General features: G+C 31.9%; 2 protein-coding genes across 13 annotated transcripts in view; one reads left to right on the top strand and one right to left on the bottom strand.

Moving 5' to 3' along the window:
- LOC145288061 (RNA-binding protein FXR1-like) overlaps positions 1–6,693 on the bottom strand; it is a 134,018-nt gene extending 127,325 nt beyond the window's left edge. For 6 of the 11 annotated variants that reach the window (XM_080136098.1, XM_080136097.1, XM_080136102.1 and 3 more), the window contains exons 1-2: positions 6,555–6,693; positions 5,637–5,689 (exon numbers count right to left, since the gene is read on the bottom strand). In XM_080136098.1, the coding sequence (XP_079992224.1) occupies positions 5,637–5,689; positions 6,555–6,605 (104 nt within the window). In that variant the 5' untranslated portion in view covers positions 6,606–6,693. The remainder of the gene's footprint in view (positions 1–5,636; positions 5,690–6,554) is intronic. The other 5 variants (XM_080136101.1, XM_080136100.1, XM_080136099.1 and 2 more) reach the window with 1 other exon arrangement.
- A 108-nt stretch (positions 6,694–6,801) lies between these two features.
- The window catches only part of LOC145288060 (WD repeat-containing protein 44-like), a 147,121-nt gene continuing 132,457 nt past the window's right edge, over positions 6,802–21,465 (top strand). The window contains exon 1 of one of the 2 annotated variants that reach the window (XM_080136096.1): positions 6,802–6,958. In XM_080136096.1, the coding sequence (XP_079992222.1) occupies positions 6,891–6,958 (68 nt within the window). In that variant the 5' untranslated portion in view covers positions 6,802–6,890. The remainder of the gene's footprint in view (positions 6,959–21,465) is intronic. The other variant, XM_080136095.1, reaches the window with a different exon arrangement.

Genomic DNA, 21,465 nt, shown 5'->3' with positions numbered 1-21,465 from the left:
ATTCTGGACTTGCAGGCAGCAAGAGAATCTAGTGTCATTGCATAATAGGGGTATTGTCCAATGAGGACTTCACAACTTATGCACATGCTAACAACCTCCCATTTTTATCTAGAGAAGGTGACATTTCATTGCCACATGTCCTGTACAATACAGCCGACCTGAGCAAGTTTAATGTGACATCACCTTAAAATATTCAAAGTAAGTGTACCCGTGTTTAGTGGCCTAGAGTTCATAAAACTGTTGCAACATTAGGGGTGTGATCATCCTCGGTTCTGATAACCTTTCAACTGACACATGTGTTCTCAGAAGTCTGGCCATGATTTTTTTTTTTTTGTGACTGCCACTAGGTCAAGTATGAAATGCAGGCACTTTTCCAGCTGCTTCTGGTGACATTCATTGGAAACATTACATAGTAGTCGGAGTAATAAAGTAATGCTTTTAGTGCACTGTTGTAGTTATTCAAGCGCCTGGTTTTCTCATTGTAGCTGCAATTCCCTTGTCAGATCACAATTCCAAGAGACTTGAGGTTATCAACAAGTCTCAGTTTCATATAGTTAATACTTAGAACCTTTGAACTAGGTACAGTTTGGAATAGCATTTTCTCCTTTTCAAAATTAATGGCAAAGATCTTCCTAGATAAAATAAACATGGATTTTTTTTTTGCAATTAATCTGAAAAACTTATTAAAGATTGTTACTGTAAGATGTATTCTCCTTTAGTTTGGCCATTTCAAGATAAATAAATGCAAATGGTAAATGCAAGGAAAAAAACTTGGGAATTTTAAAGGAGATTGGTTGCCATTAGAGCACTTAGCCAGTCATGTCACTGATCAAGATAGAGAAAGAACCCTATTAATAGCATCAACAGTTTTGGTCAAATGAACAAATCCAAAGTGCAGACTGTTCAAGACAAGTTTGATCAATTTTTGATATTCGTTTCAGAATCATTGAAAATATTTAATAGCAATAAAATGTAACTGATAATCGTTTTTATGTAGTATTGATGAGTTTGAGAGCTGATGACCATGAACAATATTTGAGTTCAGAAAGTTACAGCTCAGTGCTCCTTGACTTGGAGCTAAAAAATTGTGACAGATGTAAAAGCAATTATCAAAAAGGTTATAGATGCTCTTACTAAGGCTAGCAAAAAAAGGGGGGGTCAGCAAGAGAATGCAGACCTTAGTGAGAGAAATAGCATCTAAGTGGCAACTACGAAGAAAATACTGAACAAGACATTTTGTTGTCATACAAAAGTTGGAAGGGCTGAAAAGAACTTGCAAAAACAAAATTCTTTAAAGCTAAACACCAGTTGAGCTATGGATGCTTTAGTTCTCAGTTGCACAATGCTTAAAAAAACAGGTGGCTAGCCTACAGTCTATGCATCAGATAAATTTCTCAAATTTAGGGGTATTTCCAACAAAGGCCATGCCATACAACTTCACATTTTTGTCTAGATATGAGTGGAGAGGGTGACTACAAAACTCAACTGTCACACATACAAGAAATAAGTGGATATGAGAATTTCCACAACTTCATTTCTAATATTGCATGATAACTCGTGGACTATTAGGTGTTGAACATAATTGAGAAAAAACAACTGCACTGCTAGTAACACCAAGGATGAAACAATTACAAGGGTCAATCTGCTGTTCAGGCATTTCTCGAAGGATACTTAAAACTGAACTCAATATTCAGATCCTAACAAAGAGCAGTGGAGAGGAGAGAAACTACAAATCCCGCAAAAGATCCTTTCAGAAATACATTTAATTTTGGGAATGCATCAATTTATTGGCCAAAATACATTTTTCTTTCAAAAAAGTGAGAAGTTTGTTAGTTTCCAACACCTTGTTGAGGTCGGTGTTTATTTCAATATTTTGAAATATTTTGCATGGCCACAGCTGAAATTTGCAAGACAATCGCAAGTAGGTCTGTACTAGGAGTATCTGATGAAAAAAAAATCCTCAGGATAGAAAAAAAAAGATGGCCATAACCCTTGCTGCCTCGTTCTTGCACCATATTCAAAAGAATTTTCCTTTACCTTTAATTCGTGATAATGACAATTTACCTTTAATTTGTAAAATTTTGCGTTTACAGTCTAAGAATAAAAATACCAATTTATTTTTAGTACTTTTTGTGGTCAATTTAATGAGTAGGGCATATTCTTTTCCTTTTCATTCTCAGCAGGTATATATCCATTGAAATCTTATGTTTTTATGTAGAGTGATGTGATACTTGGTTGATTGTGGTTGTGTTGGATATATACTTGAGGGTCAAAACAAGTAGCCCTAGTAATGAGCAATGGTCAAACGAGTTTTAGCATTAAATCGATTTCAGAAAGTTTTGTTTTAAGGCATTTATGTAATCATAATTCATACTATCTTGCAAGACAATGGTTGCCATAGAAACTATTACACAACATAAGCAACTATCTGGTTACCAGTTTTGTTTTAAATAAAGCGTTTCTCTTATGCTACATTCGAGTTAATTTGTCCTTAGGCAATGTCGGGAAAACCCTTCTATATTAAAGCGATTTTTATTTTTGCCTACTTCCAGAGAGCCTCTTTTTGGGGAGCTGATGTTCCTCCATATTAAAACGGCCTTGTATCACATTTTGCTATCGTAGGGAAGCAAATACCATTAGCTCTTCTTTAAGTCACTGAAATCACAATTTCCTTCACCGATAAGAAACAAAATATACGGAGATGGAACAATTTATCATTTTGGAACAATTTATCACAACTATCAAATACAGACATTTGAATTAGTCACATCTCACTATCTGCAATAGTTTTGAGATAAGGTTATGAATGGGTTTCTTCCAGAGTAAAATAAAATAAGATGGATTTAATTCAAGTCATTAATATACAAGGAAAACAGCAACTGTTCACGTCTTATCGACATTGTACTTGAGTAATGTCAACTGGAGATTGTGCAATTCTTGATTTTTAAATTCATGCAGGCATCCATTGTCTTTGGTCAACGAACATAACATGCCGCAAAAACTAACCAATGATCATCTTTAGCAGAAAAAGTGAAAAGAAATTTATCAAATTTACCAAAATATTTTTGTTCACATTGAGACTTAATTCTTGGTACTTCTATTTTTGATAGAATCTTCAAGTGAAATTCAATTTTTACAGTGTCTTGTTTATTAAATTGTGAAAGTACGGATTAATTAAAGCCCACCTTTACCATGTTAAGAATGGCTTTCTAAATAACATTTAAACAGTCGGTAAACTGCAAAAGTACCTCATTCTTTATCAAAAAAATAAAAACGCATTTTTAATATAAAGATGAAGTTACATTTTCTTTAATGTTTCGTGCCTAAGAATTATAACACATTTGAAATAAAAACATGAAAACGATACTCGTAAGCAAAGTGTGATAAATTTAAAGGTAAATTCGATCTAATATATTTGGTAAAAAATAAGCATCGATGTAAACAAAAGATGTAGCTTAAAATTACGATTCGGTCATTTTTTTTTTTTTTTGTGATAAATTTGGCAGAGAAGATACCGTGTTTTTCTTTTAAATTTCAAGTTAAATTACAGTTTTACGTTATCTTATTGTTAGGTGAAAGTACAGAATGGTTACAAAACACTTTCCCCATATTAAAATCTAATCTAATTAATAACAATCTATTAATCTAATTAATAACATTTCGGCACGGTACCAAAATTTGGTTAAAACAAGTGAATAATATATGAACTGAAAATTGGCAAAGCAAAGTATTGAAAAACATTTGCCGAGAACCTATTAACAAAGAAAATATAGTTTCGCTTAATGGATTTAAATTAAAAATGATTTGAAATGATTTCTGAAAACCTTTTTCATAAGATTCAGAAAAGTTATCGGAAATATGTTCGTCAAATGAAGTTAAAAGTTTTGTTGTCAAATCGAAATGCGACAATAGTAGAAATTTACATGAAAACAAAATATTCAAATACAGATGGAAAAAGATCAAATTTAGAATGATTAAAAAGATGTTAACGTATTTCTAAGACTAGACATTCAAATATAGAAAAATATTTTATGTAGAATCCGAATCGTACTATTTTTTAAGAATTTTCAAGTTAAATTTTTTCAAGATACCTTCTGTTTATATTAAATTGTTAGGTCAAAGTACAGAATAGTTCTAAAACGCTCTTGCCTCTCCATGTTAATGGGTTTCTAATTTACAAAGGTATTTTTTATGACCTGCCCCAGTGTCCCCCCCCCCATTGTTAAGACCGGCTTTCGAGGTTGGGGAGGGGGTATTCCGAAAGCCATTCTTGAGATTGGGGTGCTTATAATACGCTGGGCCATTAATAAAGTTATTTCAGTACAGTCAGTAATTCTGCATAATTACAAAAAATGCTAAATTGAAACTAAACATTCAAATTCTTGGAAAGTTGTTCAAAAGAACCCTCCCTTCTTGCATGTCATGTTGACCGCTTTGGCGGTGACAAATTCATCGAATTTTCATCAGCCATCACGAAATGGCTTTCTTTTGACTTTTGTAATATTTAAATTAAAAAGTTAAGGGGTGGGTAATCTTTCTAAAATATAGGAAACGTCGGTAAAAGAAAATTGTCAGCAAAACTGATTGTCTTCACTGTATTTTCTTTTATATAACCTGTTGATAAAGATTCAATTTAATTAAAATCAAACCAAATGTTCAAGTTGGGAGTAATTTTTGGAATAAGATGAACTATATTTTGGACTTTTTCGTCATGAAATCGTTTAAGAGTCATTTTCGAACATTAAGTCAACTTTATGAAACCAATTTTAATGTATTTACAAAATATTTTCAAAATAAAAAAGACGCGATAAAATCATTTTTCAGCGCTCGTTTCAGGAATGACATTTTTAGATTTCATTTTTCTTTTTTACTTGTTGATAAATAAAAGATTCAATTCAAGTCAACAATTTTAAAAAACTTGAAATTTGTTCGGCTGGAATCTTTATATTTAATTCCAATGCGATTTACTCAATAGGAAAAGAAAATTCATAAGGAAATGCCGTCAAATGAAGGCTTGAAATAGATTAATCACTATTACCCCCCCCCTTCCATGAGGGCAAAGTTAGACACAAGGTCGGGACAATGAGGCGAGGTGGGATACTCCCCCCCCCCAGGGGACACTGGATTTAGGGCAAAAATAAATATTGCTTCAGGCGAGAAAGACTTAAATTAGTCTAGAAGAGAGAACAGATACTACACTTCAATCTTAGTTCGAAGGCTAGGGTTTTATTGAAAAGAAAAAAAAAATGATTTAATGAGTGGAACTCTGTTATGAATATTGACTGCTTTTTTATATGGGATTTTCAAGTTAAATTCATTTTTATGGCATCTTGTTTATTAAATTGTTAGGTGAAAACAGAAATAAACTTCCTCGTGTTAATAGGTTTCTAAATAAGTTTTTTTTTTTGTTTTTTTATTTCAGCACGGTCCGTATTCTGCATATAAGAATATTGATAATGAGTTTCCTGTGCGAGGTAAAGGTGTTTCTTTTTATAGAGGTTCGTTTAAGATCTGCACTTCGTAGTAAAAGCAATTATAGTTCAATTTAATCTCACACGAAGATATTAAAATGCGTATTTTGGATCATGCTAATGAAAACGATTACAAAAAAAAAAGGGGGGGGGGCACAAACTTACCTGTCTTCAAAAGTAACGGTAACCTCATCTTCATGAATATTCTTGATGAAAGCCTAGAAATAAAAGTTCAGAAAAATTAAACGAACATTAAAGATACGTTGTAGATTGAAAATTAACAAAAAGTGCAGGAAACGAAGTTGTAAAAAGATAAGACAAGAAAATTAAAGTTTTTAAAAAATAAAATAAGCACACACACAATTAGGGAAAAAGATAAGGGCCTTCCTTTATGGTTCTCGGGAGCTCAAGTAATTTGGCTGCAGAAAAGAGGAACCAATTTGGGCGAAAGTTGGGTGAAAACGAAGACAACCGATTGCCGTAAATGCGTAAATTATCATTTTTAATGATAAAATTTTGGTAGGGAATTTGTAATCCAGGTGGGGGCAGTATGTTGAGATTAAAGAGAGTTTTATTATTATTTTTTAAGTTATAAATAAAAAAAAGGCTTTTTTTTTTTTTTTTTTTTTTTTTGCGTGTGTGTATTCTAAGGCACGCACGACTCATGTCATCGCCGGGCAAGGACGGCCGCCCGCCCGGCAGCAGCAGCACACAGAGTTCAATAAATTTAGGGGCTTGGAATACATTAAGAAATGGATTCAAAGAAGAGATAGAAATTAAAAATATGGGGAGGCTGATTTGACGAAATTCAAAAGAAAAATGCCAAGAAATTCTAAATGAAAATAGACATTGTAAAGAAGTTACGAGCAACATCAAGAAACATTAGATGGCGATTATCACTACTACTACTGCTATATAACAGTTACACACAACTTATTTTTATCATGCACGCGGCTAACGCTAGAACGTAGCGTTTACGACATGTTAACAGAATTAGTGAGAGTTAATTAATAAAACGAGAACCTTAATATGTTAAATATAACGAAATAATAATCAAATTAAAAGTTACAAAGAAACAAATACCTTATAGAAGGCTCCGTTATTCCAGCAAACTTCCACAGCAAGGTCCTCCATCTTTGTTGATGACGCCTTCTGGGAAATATTTTCTTGACCTAACACTTTAAATTAAAAACTATCAAGTAAACATAAAAATTCTTAAATTATTATTTTTACCAGATTTTTAGTGTTTTATTGAGGATTAGTACACCAAAAATTGATTATAAAGAGAAAAAGATTTTGGGAATGACAAATCTCGTTCGAAAGATTACAAACGTGAGTTCAGTAATAAAATGGCGGCTAACAATGTTGCCTAACATGTTGAATAGTTAGATCTTGCTGAATTCCACCCACCACATCATTATGTCCTCTGATAGTGAATTGGAGGAATTCTTTGATGCTGTAGACCATACTCCAGATCAAAACAATATGTAAGTCTCCACTATTTAATTTTCTATTTATGACTAGTCTAACATTGTTTTTAATCTTAAGGTGATAATAATCAAAGCTGTCTGCACTTTTCCGAGTTGAAATGACTTGACAAAACTAATTGAAAGAAATAAATCACGTGGAATCTAGAACAAAAAAAATCAACTTAATACAATAATCCTTCGTATCCTGTATAGTTTTATTTGTTTTTCTCCGGCTTTACTCTCCAAAGAAAATGGTTATATGTATTTTTAAGCGATTACTTCAATGTGGACATTGCTTGTTTTTTGACTCCCCAATCAACAAATGTTACCGCCTCCTCCAATGAAATGTCAGTCGTCCTCATTCGTTTGTAAATAAAAACATAGATATAATCTCAATCAACTAATAAAAAAAATACGATTTATACATTTCATGTTATGATGTACTTGTGATATCGAACTTTTTTTTTTCTTTCATTATTTGTTTGTGTCATTTCGTCAGACTTGTTTTTGTTTTCATAACGCCCAACAGCAACACCTGTTAATTGTAAATAAATATTTTAGAAATTATGATCGTTTTATAGAATCACTCCCGTCTCCAATCACATTGTTTTGGGGAGAGATTTTATGGGTCCCTAATTCTAACGACCCAAAATACGGAGAAAAAACAAACAAACAAACAAAGCGGTTTGGAGACTAAAGTGATCCTATAAATGTACTGAAATAACTTTGATGATTAGTGTGTGTGTGTGTGTGTGTGTGTGTGTGTGTGTAAAATGTTGGAAGGCGAGAATCCCAACAGAGTGCTTGTTTTTTGGGGTTTGTATTACTGTACACACAGATTCGAAAAAGTTGTCAAAAAACAAATATATAACAAATAAATGTTATCAACGGCAAGATAAGTTACTTTTCTACCAAACTGGATATAATTTTCGTGTTTTTATTCAATGTAACATGTTTATTCAGCTCGAAAAGCATACAGTACCGATGTATTGGGAAATTCAAAATGGCGCCCGACTCTTTCTTTAACACGGTAAGTTCGGGAAAAGGTGTTATAAATAATAAACTATACAACATACTGTTAGAAATTCGCTCAATATCTGTTACCACGACATAAGTTGACATATATTCGGTGTTTTTTTTTTTATAGTATTTTGTCTAGTTTATTATTTATAACACCTCTTCCTAAACTTACCGTGTTAAAGAGAGTCGGGTGCCATTTTGAATTTTCCAATACATCGGTAAACACTGCATGTTTTTCGAGCTGAATAAACATGTTACATTGAATAAAAACACAAATATATCCAATTTGGTAGAAAAGTAACTTATCTTGCCTTTGATAACATTTATTTGTTATATATTTGTTTTTGTTTTTTTGTTTTTTTGACAACTTTTTCGAATCTGTGTACAGTAATACAAACCCGTTTTTTTTTTTTGTTTCGAGGGAAAGAGACTGAAGAGTCGGACATAGGCGACCAGATATTGGTCCGCTTTGTTCTGGATTGGAAACCGACGGTACTGATGTTTTTCTGAGCTTGACGCACATGTGTGTAAATCTGTTACTCGGTGATACTCGGGATAGTTGAAATAACAGCAGATACAACAAGGGTAAATTTTCTCTAGGTATTTAAGAGTTTTACTCCCTCTCAAAATTAAATCTACCTATGTTCCAAATGTCGTAAAATCTTGTTTTTAATCAAAGTTGATCAACCTTTCATAAGTCACCACCACCGGGCAACTAATTTTTGGGGTGCTTATTAAGATAATCGACAGATCGAATTTTTTTTTTTTTTTTTTTTTATGCCAAAACAGTACTTACTTGACATTTTGAAAATGAGGTAAAATTTTACATTAAGGCCCGTCTCACGTTCGTATATAACAAAATATTTTTTTGTAGATTTTGGTGTGCTAAAAACTAACCTGAAAACCGTTTCCGTCGCAAAAAAATAGTTTTCATGGTATGAAGAAATTATTTTTTTGAAAAGTGGGTGATCACTTTTCCATGTAAATTTAATTTAAAATGAGTACCCACTTTCTGGCCACCTTGAGAAGTGGCATTTTAGTGTTTATTGGCTAAAAGGTTTCGATTTTTTTTTTTTTTTTTTTTTTTCCATCTTTCAATAAAGACACGAGGAAATTAAAAAATGGTAGTGGTGCACTTATTGATCCGTGCTGAAATAATAACGTTATTATTTAAAAAGCCGTTCTTAACATGGGTAGGGGAAGGTGTTTTGTAACTATTCTATACTTTAACCTTACAATTGAATAAAAAAAAAACATCATAAAACTTTAATTAAACTTGGAAATGCGATTAAAAAAAAATAGCGCGGATCAGTAAGTGCACTAGCACAAAAAAAAAAAAAAAAAATCGGTATTATTTTACTTTAAGGTGTCTCCCTGTCTCACATTTGTATAGAAAAAAATAGTTTTTTTGTAGTTTTCGGTGTGCTTTAAAAGAATGTGGTAACCGTTTCCGTCGCAAATTTACCGTTTGTATGGTATTAACCCCTTAGTTCGGGGACTATTTTCCATTTCACAGCCCAGCCTTCGTTTACGCTACGCGCGAGCATAAACGAAAGTTGTTAAATGTGCACTCGCGTACCAAACTGCCTTGTCACAGTGTAGTATTGGCAAAAATTTAAAATTAGGCGAAAAACAAGTAGTTTTCCAAATATAAAGCCATGTAATTAATTCTGTTATCACGGCTGGCCATTTTTGTACGCGTAAGCGCGCGCACATGGCCTACGCTCGCTTGCGACGGAAACTGTTTTCAGATTCGTTTTTAGCACACCGAAATCTACAAAATAAATATTATGTTATATATGGACGTAAGACGGGCCTTAAAGTAAAATAATACCGAAAAGGATACATCCAAAGATTATGAAAATTTAAGAAGCAGAACAACTGGTAGTTAAAAAGAAAAAGTCTATCGCTATTGTGACGAAAAAGGAGATAAGTATTCCCTTGTATTCGCAACCTTCAAGGTGTTCATATGCCGTTTCCCCCAATTTTCCGTGAAAATTACTTTTAACTATAAATTTTCTACTTGATCAATTTCCGTGATATTTGGATATATTACTATTTTCGACATGACAATGAAGTAGTGTTCTTGCTTAAAATAGCATATTTTTTAAACTATCTGTCGACTATATCTTAAAAAGCAGCATTTTATTTATTTATTTTTTCTTAGTCTGGAGATGTTCTTTGACACACCTAGCAACTAAATGTTGCTTTGTGTTATTTTGTTTGATAGGTTTTTGAACAATTAAAGATGGTTGGTTTTTAGTCGTGGTCATAATAGTAGACCCTCCCCCGGCCGCTTATCCAATTGTACTCCAATATTTAAAAAATGTACAAAAAATATTATATACGTACCTGTTAGATTTAAAAAGAAAAAAGGCTATATACCAAATTTTACGTCAATTCAAGTATTTTTGTGTTTACAAAATAAAATAAAATTTGATCAGTACTAACCAATATTATAACTGATATTTCAAGTTTGAATTATGTCCCTTGCCAAGAAATTCTAAATGAAAATAGACATTGTAAAGAAGTCACATTAATTTAAACAGAAAATGGCAGTCGAGACATTTCGCCGTTAAAATGTTTTTTTTTTCTTTGTTGTAAAAATACTTGACGAATTTGCTTAATTTTTGGTGTACTTTTTTTTAATCTAACATAAGTACATACTAAAAATTTTGCATCATTTTGTTAATCTGTTTGCGAACATTTTTTAATATTGGTAAAATTGGGTAAGCGCTATAAGTGTTTGATTTTTAGAGTAAATTTATACTTGGTTTCCACCTTAAGATTTTCCTTTAAAATGATGACTTTTACATGTTTTTGGGTATACTGTAAATGAATATCGCATCTAAATTTTCTGCAAATAAGTAGTTGTCCGGATATGAAGCAATGTCATTCTTATGCTTATGCTGGTGGCTATCCTGGTATCCCCGAGCATGCTCTCATGAACGTAAATGCAACCCTGAGGAACTACGTGTGAGCCAAGACGGCCATCAGCCATGCCATAAGAAATAGCATTGCTTAATATCCAGAAAATTAATTATTTGCGGCAAATTTAAATGCGATATTCGTTTTCAGCATACCCGAAAACCTCTAAAAGTCGTCTTATTTAAAGGAAAATGTTAAGGTGGAAACCATGTAAATTACCGATTTTAGTCTTATTAATTGTATTAGGAGAGTTTTAAAAGTTTACTGCATTGTGAATATGTATGAATACAAGAAAGAAAAACGTGCACTAGTATGTCTTTTATGCCCACTTTCATCTCCCACTTCCTCTGAAATACTCAGATTTCCAAAATTTCAAGATCATTTTCTTTTTCTTTTTTTTATTACTTTTTTTTAAATTGGTCTCTTCGGAGATATTTGAATTTTGAGGTAGAGGATGTAGTATTATTATACTAAATGTGAGATAATGTTTGTTAGCCTAGAAGACGTGTGTGTGTGTATGTTATTGCAGACACAAAATAGATGTTAGTGTATAAAAAGGGTCCCAAACTTCTGACATGGAAAATAAGTTGCATGGTATTAGCTGACCAGTATCACATTGAATTAACATGGATATAACCTCCATGAGCCAGGTTTGGGGAATTCCTAACGATACAAAAGCAATTTTAATGGAAAAAAATATACCTAAGATGGAAATTTCTCAGTGTTATATTTGTGAAAGAAATGACGGAGGTGAACCTGCCCAATACACATTGTTGGAGATGGACCTTCGCATAAAAAACACATTTTTAGGAAAGATTAAAGTTGCCACCACAGACTTTCCTTCAACTGTTGTATTTGTAGTCATATAAGACCCCAGTGACAAAATGTGCTATGATGTGCAAAATAATTGGGAGGGGGGGGGGATTTGAACTCTCCGGATCAAAACAGGAGTTTGTCATTTGATGTGATACTGGTCATCAAATTGATTTAGGTCGAATTGAGCTAAGTTTTCTGAGACCAGAAGGAGGCCAAGAACTTAGGATCCCTTTTGTCCACTAGCACCAAAATATGCTAAAATGTACTTTTGTGACGGAATTAATGTTTAAAAACAAACTTTATTTTAATTAGCCATTATCAGGACCCGTGGAAACTTCACAGCGGACTCTTTCCTATGTAATATATTAATGTTGGCATTCTGTGGATGTTCAGTTTAAATGGAAGTGCCCTGATATTATTGTAGGTCTTTTGTTAAAACTACAAAAGTATTTATCTAAGCTAGCAAGGGCACCTGGCATAGCTCGATCATAAAATATGCTTAAATATATTTTATGCAGATTTTGTATATATTATTATAGTTCGTTTTCTATTGATTCTTATATATTGTGAAGTTGTGATTTCAGAAAAAAAATATATATATCCATATGACTTGGGTGCATCAGCTTAAACCAAAACTTATGAAACAAAAAAAGTGTGTGTGTGTGTGTATATATATATATATATGAACTTGAGTTCTTTCAGCTATAATCGAAACAAAAACTTATGAAGAATTCTTGGTAAAATTTATGACAAGAAATGGGAGATCATAACAATTAAACAATAGTCACCCTGAAGAAAAAAAATGTAAGCGTGACACAAAATAACACGTACGTTATCTTATTAATATATAGATAATATGTAATTAATTGAACAAGCTGCTCATCTCTCTTTCTCTCTGTTGATTCAACTACAACACGGACTGAAAATTGGGTGTCAGGTTCGAATCCAGTTCATTCCACAGAAATCCTTTCATCAAACCCACACCTGGCCTCATGTCTAACTTCCAGGAGAGGAGATAAAAAAAATATTCTCTAATAGTTCTCAAGGTCTCTGTGATCATTTAGAAAAGGTGATATTTTTTCATCAATTTTAAACAGTGTCAGTACAACACAAATGCTTATGTAAATTAGATTGCAACATAATAGGATCTTTACTTCCATATTATCTATATTATATGGAAGAAATAGCTTTTAAGTTATGTGAGAAGAAGATACTAACAGCTATGCCACTGTTTATGAATTTTCAAGTAATTCAATAAAACTTATTCAAATTTGGGTCTATCTTCAGTAGGACAGCTCTTGGAGTAAATGTGGTATTGTGGTGACTGACATTTCTAGTTAAGAATAGGATAGACAATTTTAATTATAGTATAAGGATGACCAATGACACCCATTATCCTCATATTTTTGAATGGCCTTGTGCCTAATTTGTTCATTATGTATTATGTTTCATGCAAATATTTTAAGGTTAATAGTAGTGGTTGTGACCCATTGTCTATGAGTACAGCTTGTCTGTGTGTGCATATGTAGATACAAAGTGTTCCAAAACTCGGGCAACATCAATCGAGTCTTTCATATCTATTTTGTTGATCATTAGCTTAACAGATGAACAATCCCAGTACACGATAAATTTGATGTTCTCAAAGAAAGAAATTAGGCAGGAGGGGTTAGTCAGAGCTGGTAATTGGGGTGGCCGCTCGTGTTTGTTTGCTTGCTCATTTCCTCCAGGCACATATTTTTGCTAGCTTGGAAAGGTATATCATGGTGAACGAACATGTACTACACTGTCTGCACCCTTCCAGGCAGGAGTTGATGCCTAAGAAAATGATGCTACGCCAACAGATGAATTACCCTCTCCCTCCAAAATAAAAGGAGGTAATCTTTGGGGAATGATATAATGAACATATACTATACTGCTTGCGAATTTGATATTCCCTAGAAATTTCCCCTTTCAGTGGAAGCCAGTTCAACCTGCCATGGGTGAATATCAATTTTTTATACTGCTTGTAAAAGAGGAGGTAAAACCTGTAAGGATTCATCCCCTTAACTCCAAAAAGGTGGGGGTGGGGGTAATGCCTGAAGGATATGTGCCTGGTAGTATAGTATGACAGAACAAATACGACCCCCCCCCCCAAAAAAGAACAAAAAAAAGATATTCTTATAACAGAACGATATATTACTCTCCTATTCAAAGGAGTATGTAATACCTGAAAGGATATTCCTCCACACACACAAAAGGAAAGTAATTTCTGAGAGGATGGTCTTATGAAAACACAATCCATACTACACTGGCTAACCCCAATAAAAGTTAATGATAAACATGGTTGTCATGCTTGAGGATTCACTCTACAACTTTAAAAAGGATTCTTTTATGGCAACAAAACCGGCACTACATGATCACCTTCATTAAAAGATACTCGGATTAAAGATTTTTTTTTTTAATGCCTAATCATAAAAGCATTATTTTGTATAGTTCCTTGGTTATCTGATTAAGATCAAAGTCAAGTATCTGTTCTCAGCATTTGACTATCAAACGTTTTACTAATCCCGGAAATTTTCATGCAAATTATCTTCCTCCTGAAGATTTCAAAATGCTATTTTTTTTTTTTTTTTTTTTTTTATTATTCAACTAGCAGGCCTCCTGAGATTGCCCAGTCATAAAATATGCATAACTATGACATTTTAATTCATGCAGAATTCTTATTTATTATAAACAGAAATACTCTAGGTATTAAACGTAATGTTAAATTCCTTTTTTAAAAAAAAAAAAAAAAAAAAAAATGGAAAGAAATTAGACTTGTGCATAAGAGTATTGTTTTTTCTAAACAGTTTACTTCTTGCAACTAAAAAAAAAATTCAAGCTAAGATTGAAACCGAACCTAAAGACAGTGAGTCAAGTACGATAACCATTAAGCTAGCTTGACATAATCTTTGAAAGTATTTTCAAACAAACTTATGCTTAACATAAGGAAGTTATCATATTTCACGACTGCACATGCAGTCGTGAAATAGTTGAAAACGGATAAAAATTTTATTACCCTCACATACCAATTTTTTTATTTTTACCCCTTAGCAGCTCTTTTTTCCAGATGAAAACCGATTAAAATTTTTCATGTCTTAATATCTTATATATCAAATTTCAAATCTGTAGATCAAAAATTCATTCAGTATATAGGTTGAAAAGTGTCCTCACACACATTCTCACTATTATAGATATATAGACTGTTTTAATTTTATTAACAATTATATTACTATTGGCAGAACTATTGTGTGTGTGTGTGTGTGTGTGTGTGTATATATATATATATATATATATATATATAATATAAAGCTGAACGTCTGTGTGTGTCTGGTCACAAATAGGCTCCTATATGGTTGACTATTATAGAAAACTGATCACATATAATGATAGATGTATCGAGACACAAGAATGGGTATGTTTGATCTGGCATAATGATGATTCATTAAAATTGTGGAATTTGCGTACGTGCCTGGTCCACAAAGTATGGAAATAAAAAAATTTAAAAATTGAAATAAAATGTTTACAAGTGTTTTTGATATAGATGTACATAATAATTTTTTAAGTATGTTTTAACTTAAATAAGGATGGTATAATAAAATTGTGGGGTGTGCGTTCACGCCTGGCCTTCATAGAATGGAAATAGGCACAAACTTTAATAAAGACTTTTCATATCTATCTGTGTAAGTATACTTTGATAATTATGTTTCAGTTTGAAGAAATACGGTATAATAAAATTATGGCGTGTTCGTTCGCACCTGACCTCCATAGAATGGAAATATGTCACAAAGTTTAACAAGGTTTTAATATAGATCCACAGAATATTGTGATAAGTGTTTCAGTATGAACAGGTATGGTATAATAAATTATGGGATTTATCTATTTTATTTTTACTTTCATCATATTTTGCTTTGGTTTTGATACCCCCAAATTCGAAGCTATCTCTTTACAAACCTTCCTTTTCATAACCTATCATACTTCATAAATCAGAGTCCATTTTCTGTAGGCTGTTTTTGAACCCAGTCAACGACGGATACTTTTGCTTGTGTGTGTGTGTATGTATGTATATATATATATATATATATATATATATTTTATATGTGATAAAATTGTCAATAAAAATTAGGAATGTATATTTCAGAGTATTATTAGACATTTTTTATAATAGAAATATCTAAAAAGTGTACGTGTTTGTAAATTACCATATATACAGTATGTTGCATCATGGAATAAAATAAGCCATTTTAATGTTGATATAATTATGATAAAAAATATTTTGGCATTTATTCATTTAGATATAGGTATGTAATTAGTTGTCCCTATTTACTATTAGAGCAGTTAGACACAAGGTTATTTTTTAATGTGAGGAAAATCCCATTCTCTAAAATGGAGCACACTGGATTGGGACAAAAGTTAATTGCCTTAGTCTAGAAAGATTTCTCCTTCACTGATCGATAACAGAAAAGATGAAGTGTAGCATCAGAACAGATACTAAACTTTGTTCATAGTTAAAAAAAAAATTGTGTGTTTATGTATTTCTAAATTTTCTCTGGAGATCAGTTCGATTTTGCCATCAACATTCTACTTGGGATATTAGTTGTTTTCTGATATTTGTCTGCAATCTTTTTAAAGTGAATGGAAAAAAAATCGTCATTTTCAGTTAATCATTTCTTCTGCAAAAATAATGCACACCTCGAAACAACACTCACCTTTGGTGTTTACATAACAATGTTATTAGCCAGTTTCTTAAAATCAGCATCTTAGTTTTACTATCTTTCAAAACATTTGGGATTAAATTGGTTCTTCAATATGACGGGGATATATGAGAAATGTTTTCTTTTGATTTGGAAGCACAATATTTGGCATTTTCTTTTTTAAATTTCACCCGGGTTACTTTCTATTCATCAGTTCAAACTTCAAAGGAAATATTAATTTAATTTTCATGCCTGTCACACCAAAGAGCAATATAAGGATTACTTGGTATTTTTCAATCAAGGTTTCTGATGTTTTTCCTCTTTTAAAAACAAATGAAAAATAAAATTATAACACAAATTAGTGCTTTGTGGAGCTCTCCAAAAAGCATGTTCCTTTTTGTCAGATACAAGCCCTCTTCTTTTATTCAGTATGAACTGGAACAGCTTCATTTTTGATCAAATGAGAAGTTTCTTCAGTTTATTAAATGCTCTATGATAAAAATTGTTAAACAAAAGCCATCTATTACAATTTTTTTGATCAGTCACAACTTCTCAATGCCAAAAACACTAAAAATAAATAAGAGTTTGAGATGGAATTATTACTAGTTGAAGGATGAATATTATGAGGATTGAAACTGGTTAATGGAATGAACTAAGTTTGATTAATCTGCAGATAAGCAGCTTCATGGTAACATGTTCCACACCTGGAAAGCTCCAGCAAAGGAGCTCTGATTATGGAAATTCCCTTCGATTCTAAAGAGAGGGAGAAAGGAAAGGCCCTTCCCTCTGTTGTAGTTGACAAACGAGTTCTTTCCCGGAAAATCCATTCTGTTACTTTTTTACTCTTATCATGTTTAATGTTTGTGCAAAATTTCAAAAAATTCCAAGGTGTAGTTATTAAGAAAACTGCGGACAGACGTATGGACAAGGGTGAATTTACAGGTCCACCCTCTTTTTGTCCGGGGTCCAAAAACCTCTTTCCCTCATAATCAGTAAACTTTAGGTGAGTGAAGAATAGATGTATATAATGAAAGAGTTTGGCTTTGTGTTTTCTGTAATTGAAAAAGAAAATGTTCTTGTTTCAAAACACCTGACCAACGGCTCTGCATTTTCTTTTGCAAATAGGTAAACATTTTTTTTTTTTCTTTTTTCAATTATTTTATCCACTTGAGGGAATTGAGCTGTGTAAAAGAACTCGAAACTGTTTAAATTATGCAAATATCACCAGTGCTTCAAAAGATATACAAATTTAAAATTACAAAGTGTTTTTCATTGCACATTTTTCTTAATTAATAATTATTTAAACAAAATGGGTCAATATAGGGACTTTATTAATTTCTCCATTTATTTATTTATTTATTTTTTTTTTTTAAGCTATTCTCCTGAAACTTTGTACTCTTTTGTAAAAATTATGTGCTCTTTTTGGTTATGCGGTTAGATTTTATGCATTCCTTTATCTTAAATCATGAATTATAAATGAAATGTGTAAATTTCAAAGTTTTTTAAAACTGACACACATATTGTATCATACAGATTGTGAGGTATTTCAATACAGCTTTAATTTCTTTTAATTCACTACATAGCGTCTGCGTAACAGTAACCACACTATTAATACGTATTAATATTTTTCATGAAATCTTTTAACATAGTTTTAAGAGTTAATGATTGAAAATAAACTAATTCTATCCTAGAAACTTGTACTTCACCAATTAATTTAGTAAATAAGAGTATGGCGAAGTTATAAAATTGATCACTTGTATAATGAAATCATAAAATAATTAATAAAAAGGGGGAATGGTTCTCTTCAAAGGAAAAAAATCTCACATGTAACTGTCTCTACCAAACTACTATATCCATTTTTGGTCTACGGATTTTAAACTTGGATTTGGTTTTAACTAGTAAAAATAGCTTTTAGGGGATTAAAAATTAGAACTTGGCAGGCATAAAGCAACTTGCACTACTCTATGCATGTACAAATATATATTTGTTAAAGTTGGTTAATTTAAAGTTTTGATATTCATCTGTTAGCTCAGATGATAATGAATAATGCTGAAGCACTAAATGTTTTGGTTTAAATTCTAGCTGATACCGTCCAAGTTTTTTTTTTTTTTTAAATTTTCTTAACTTTTGAAATCGCTACTATATATTGTGTTCAATAAAGAATTGGCTAAGTATGAAATTTGCATAAATTAAAATGTCATATTTAAGTCATATTTTATGATCAGGCAGTGTGCTAGTACCATTTCAAAACTGAACTGTAAACTGAGGTATGAAAAATAACTAAATTCATTCCAAAACTAAAATTGTAATGCTGGGCAACGCTATCAATTTTGACAGATCTGATGACTTTTCTGAGAACTCTTTCTATAAGATATTCTTCTATCAAGAGTGCCTGAAACAAGTCCGTATTTGAGGTGTTACTTCAAATATATATATATATATATATGTATTTTTTTTTTTTTTTTTAGTCGCCTCTTTTCAAGGATAAAAGCCATTTGAGGATAAGGGTTAATGAGATGAGATTTCCAATGAAATGATAAAGAATATAAGGATTCGACGGCTGAGTTTATCGAGAAAAATTATGTAAATTTTGTTTGTATGAAGAAAGGAATGCTTTTTTGCAGTTATGAGAGAAAGAAGCTCTTGCTATGAATGTCAGTTGAGCATCTTCCATGGAAATAATGACTGAGAAAAGCTAGCAAGGTCTCTTTCTGATAGAAAGACATATTGCTAGTTTTTCTCCATCATTATTTTTAGATGAGTTTTTGCTGTGAATGTCTTGAAATCTGTGAGAGATTACAGAGAAGAGAGATCATCTCCCACTAGATTGTGAAGTCTATTTTCTACTGTCAAGAGAAGAAAATGTGCTGTGCAGCACTTCCCAAGATATGACCGCAGCACTGCATTTTAGAATTTATCTGACTCTTATATAGGTGGAAATTGCATGAGGAGTCTGGTACTTTCTGGAGTGATAAAGTGATCCAATCATTTCACAGAAACAAATTAAATATAAACATTCTATTTTTACCTTTAAGAGCTTATCAAGGGAAGGGAGAGCCGTTCATTCCAACAAGCAAAACAAGGATCCGAATGTTGGAAGTGAAATTTGGTTTTAGAGATGAAAATTTAACAAGACAATTTTTTTTCCATTCGATCACGTGAACGAGATCGGCATGATCTTGATCACCAATGTTCTTCCAAGTGCTGTCATAGACAGTTGTCATCTGCATAAAACAAATGATCTCCGGGTATGATTTGAAAAACAAGGAAGAGAGTTAGCTCAAGATTAGATCCTTGCAGTATCCTGGCATTGATTTGTGTTTATAAGACGACGGAGAAAGAGCAGGGATGGTGGCAGAAGTAATTGGGGCTTACCTTATTCGATGCAAAAGCATATGTCTTTATCTGGTGTGCAGCTCCTCTATTGAGAGAAAATGATGACAGAGTATAATGTGCCATCAAGCATGCTTTGCAATCCAGAAAATACTAGTCATAATAAGCACAATGTGTTTGACTTCTGCACACAGCTGTTCACAATTTTTTTGTCAGAAAATATTCTGCGTTTGGTCTGCTGTTCATTGCCGTGTCATATGTTTAGTACAGCGTCGGTTGAAAGTAATAGTTCCAGTGGTGAATATGCTGTTCTCTTAAAAGCGATCCATTTTTAGTGATCCATATTTTTTATTTTTTTTTTTTTTTCAGTATCTGAAAAGTGGAGATTTGACAGTGTCATTAAATACAAGTTCCAATTTTGAAATGAACTTTTTTTTTATTACATGGGTTTCTACCAGTATTTTTAATTTTTGAGCAATTATCGAGACACCCCAGTTGACTGTCTAATGTCAATCATTTTTTTCTTGTTCTAACTTAAGATTCATCACTACTTGTTTCAAAGTAAATAAACACTTTAAAATATATTAAAACACAAAAAACCTTATCCAAGTAAGTAGAAGAGTAACTTGCCTTTGATAACATTTATCTTTGTGTGTATATAAGTCAACTTGTGTGAGTGCACACGCAATGGTCCATACCAAACTACTTTGAATTTGGTTTACAGACTTGAAACTTAATATATAGAGTATTCGAATCTGTGGAATAAATTCTATTTTGTTTTTAGCCGATAAAAATAGCTGCTACTTGTCAAAATTGGAACTTGGCAGGTGTAAAACTAATATGTATCCTTTACACATGTGCAAATATGTATTTATACGTTAATGTCAGTTTATTCTTAAAGTTTTTATATAAATATGGCCTTAGCTCAAATCGTTGCGAATAACGCTGGAATTAAATGTTTTAGTTTCAATTCTAGTTGATGGCACCGAAGCCATTTTTTTTTTCTTTTTAGCTTTTAAAATCACTGTGTGCAATAGAGAATTGGCTTATAATAATAATAAATACATAATATTCATAAATTTAGTGTATTTTATGACTAGGTAATTCTGGGTAGTTTGCTATGTATATATTTTTATTTTTTGTAATCATTTTTTTTCATTTCGTTGACTATATTGCAAAATACCCAAACAATTTCAATGTACAACAGTCAAAACTTCATGCTTTCACATTTTTGGAAATTTTCTGAACCATCAATTTAATGCTGCTTATTCCCACATTTTTTCACAAACCTTTATAATAATCTCTATTTAGGACATGAAATTGCTTGAGTTTCCTACAATCCACTAGTTTTTACTAGTGGTAGGATGATTAATCGGAATCGTTAATCGTAAGAATCATGTATTTTGGAGGGGAATCAGAATCGCATCGTTAAAAAATACCTTAGATTTACGATTCTTTTATTACGATTCTCTTATATTTTTAAGTTGGACTGTTTGTTTGTTTGTTTGTTTGTTTGCTGTCATGAACTTTCCATAACATATTTAATATGATGTACAAGAATTTTATTAACTACTTTAAAGGTAATCTTCATTTATCTTAATGAGTTTCGAAATTTCTTTGAGTTTTTTTCTTTCTTTAATTGAATTAAAAACTTTACTTTCAGCTTAACTTGCTTTTACATTTCGTATTTTAGTAATAAATGCTTCTCTACATTAA

This window comes from Euprymna scolopes, chromosome 11, assembly GCF_053919585.1.
Source record: "Euprymna scolopes isolate OS-2025 chromosome 11, ASM5391958v1, whole genome shotgun sequence".
Lineage (NCBI taxonomy): Eukaryota > Metazoa > Mollusca > Cephalopoda > Sepiida > Sepiolidae > Euprymna > Euprymna scolopes.
Note: the sequence above shows the minus strand (reverse complement) of the source record. Positions and strands in the feature narration are given on the sequence as shown.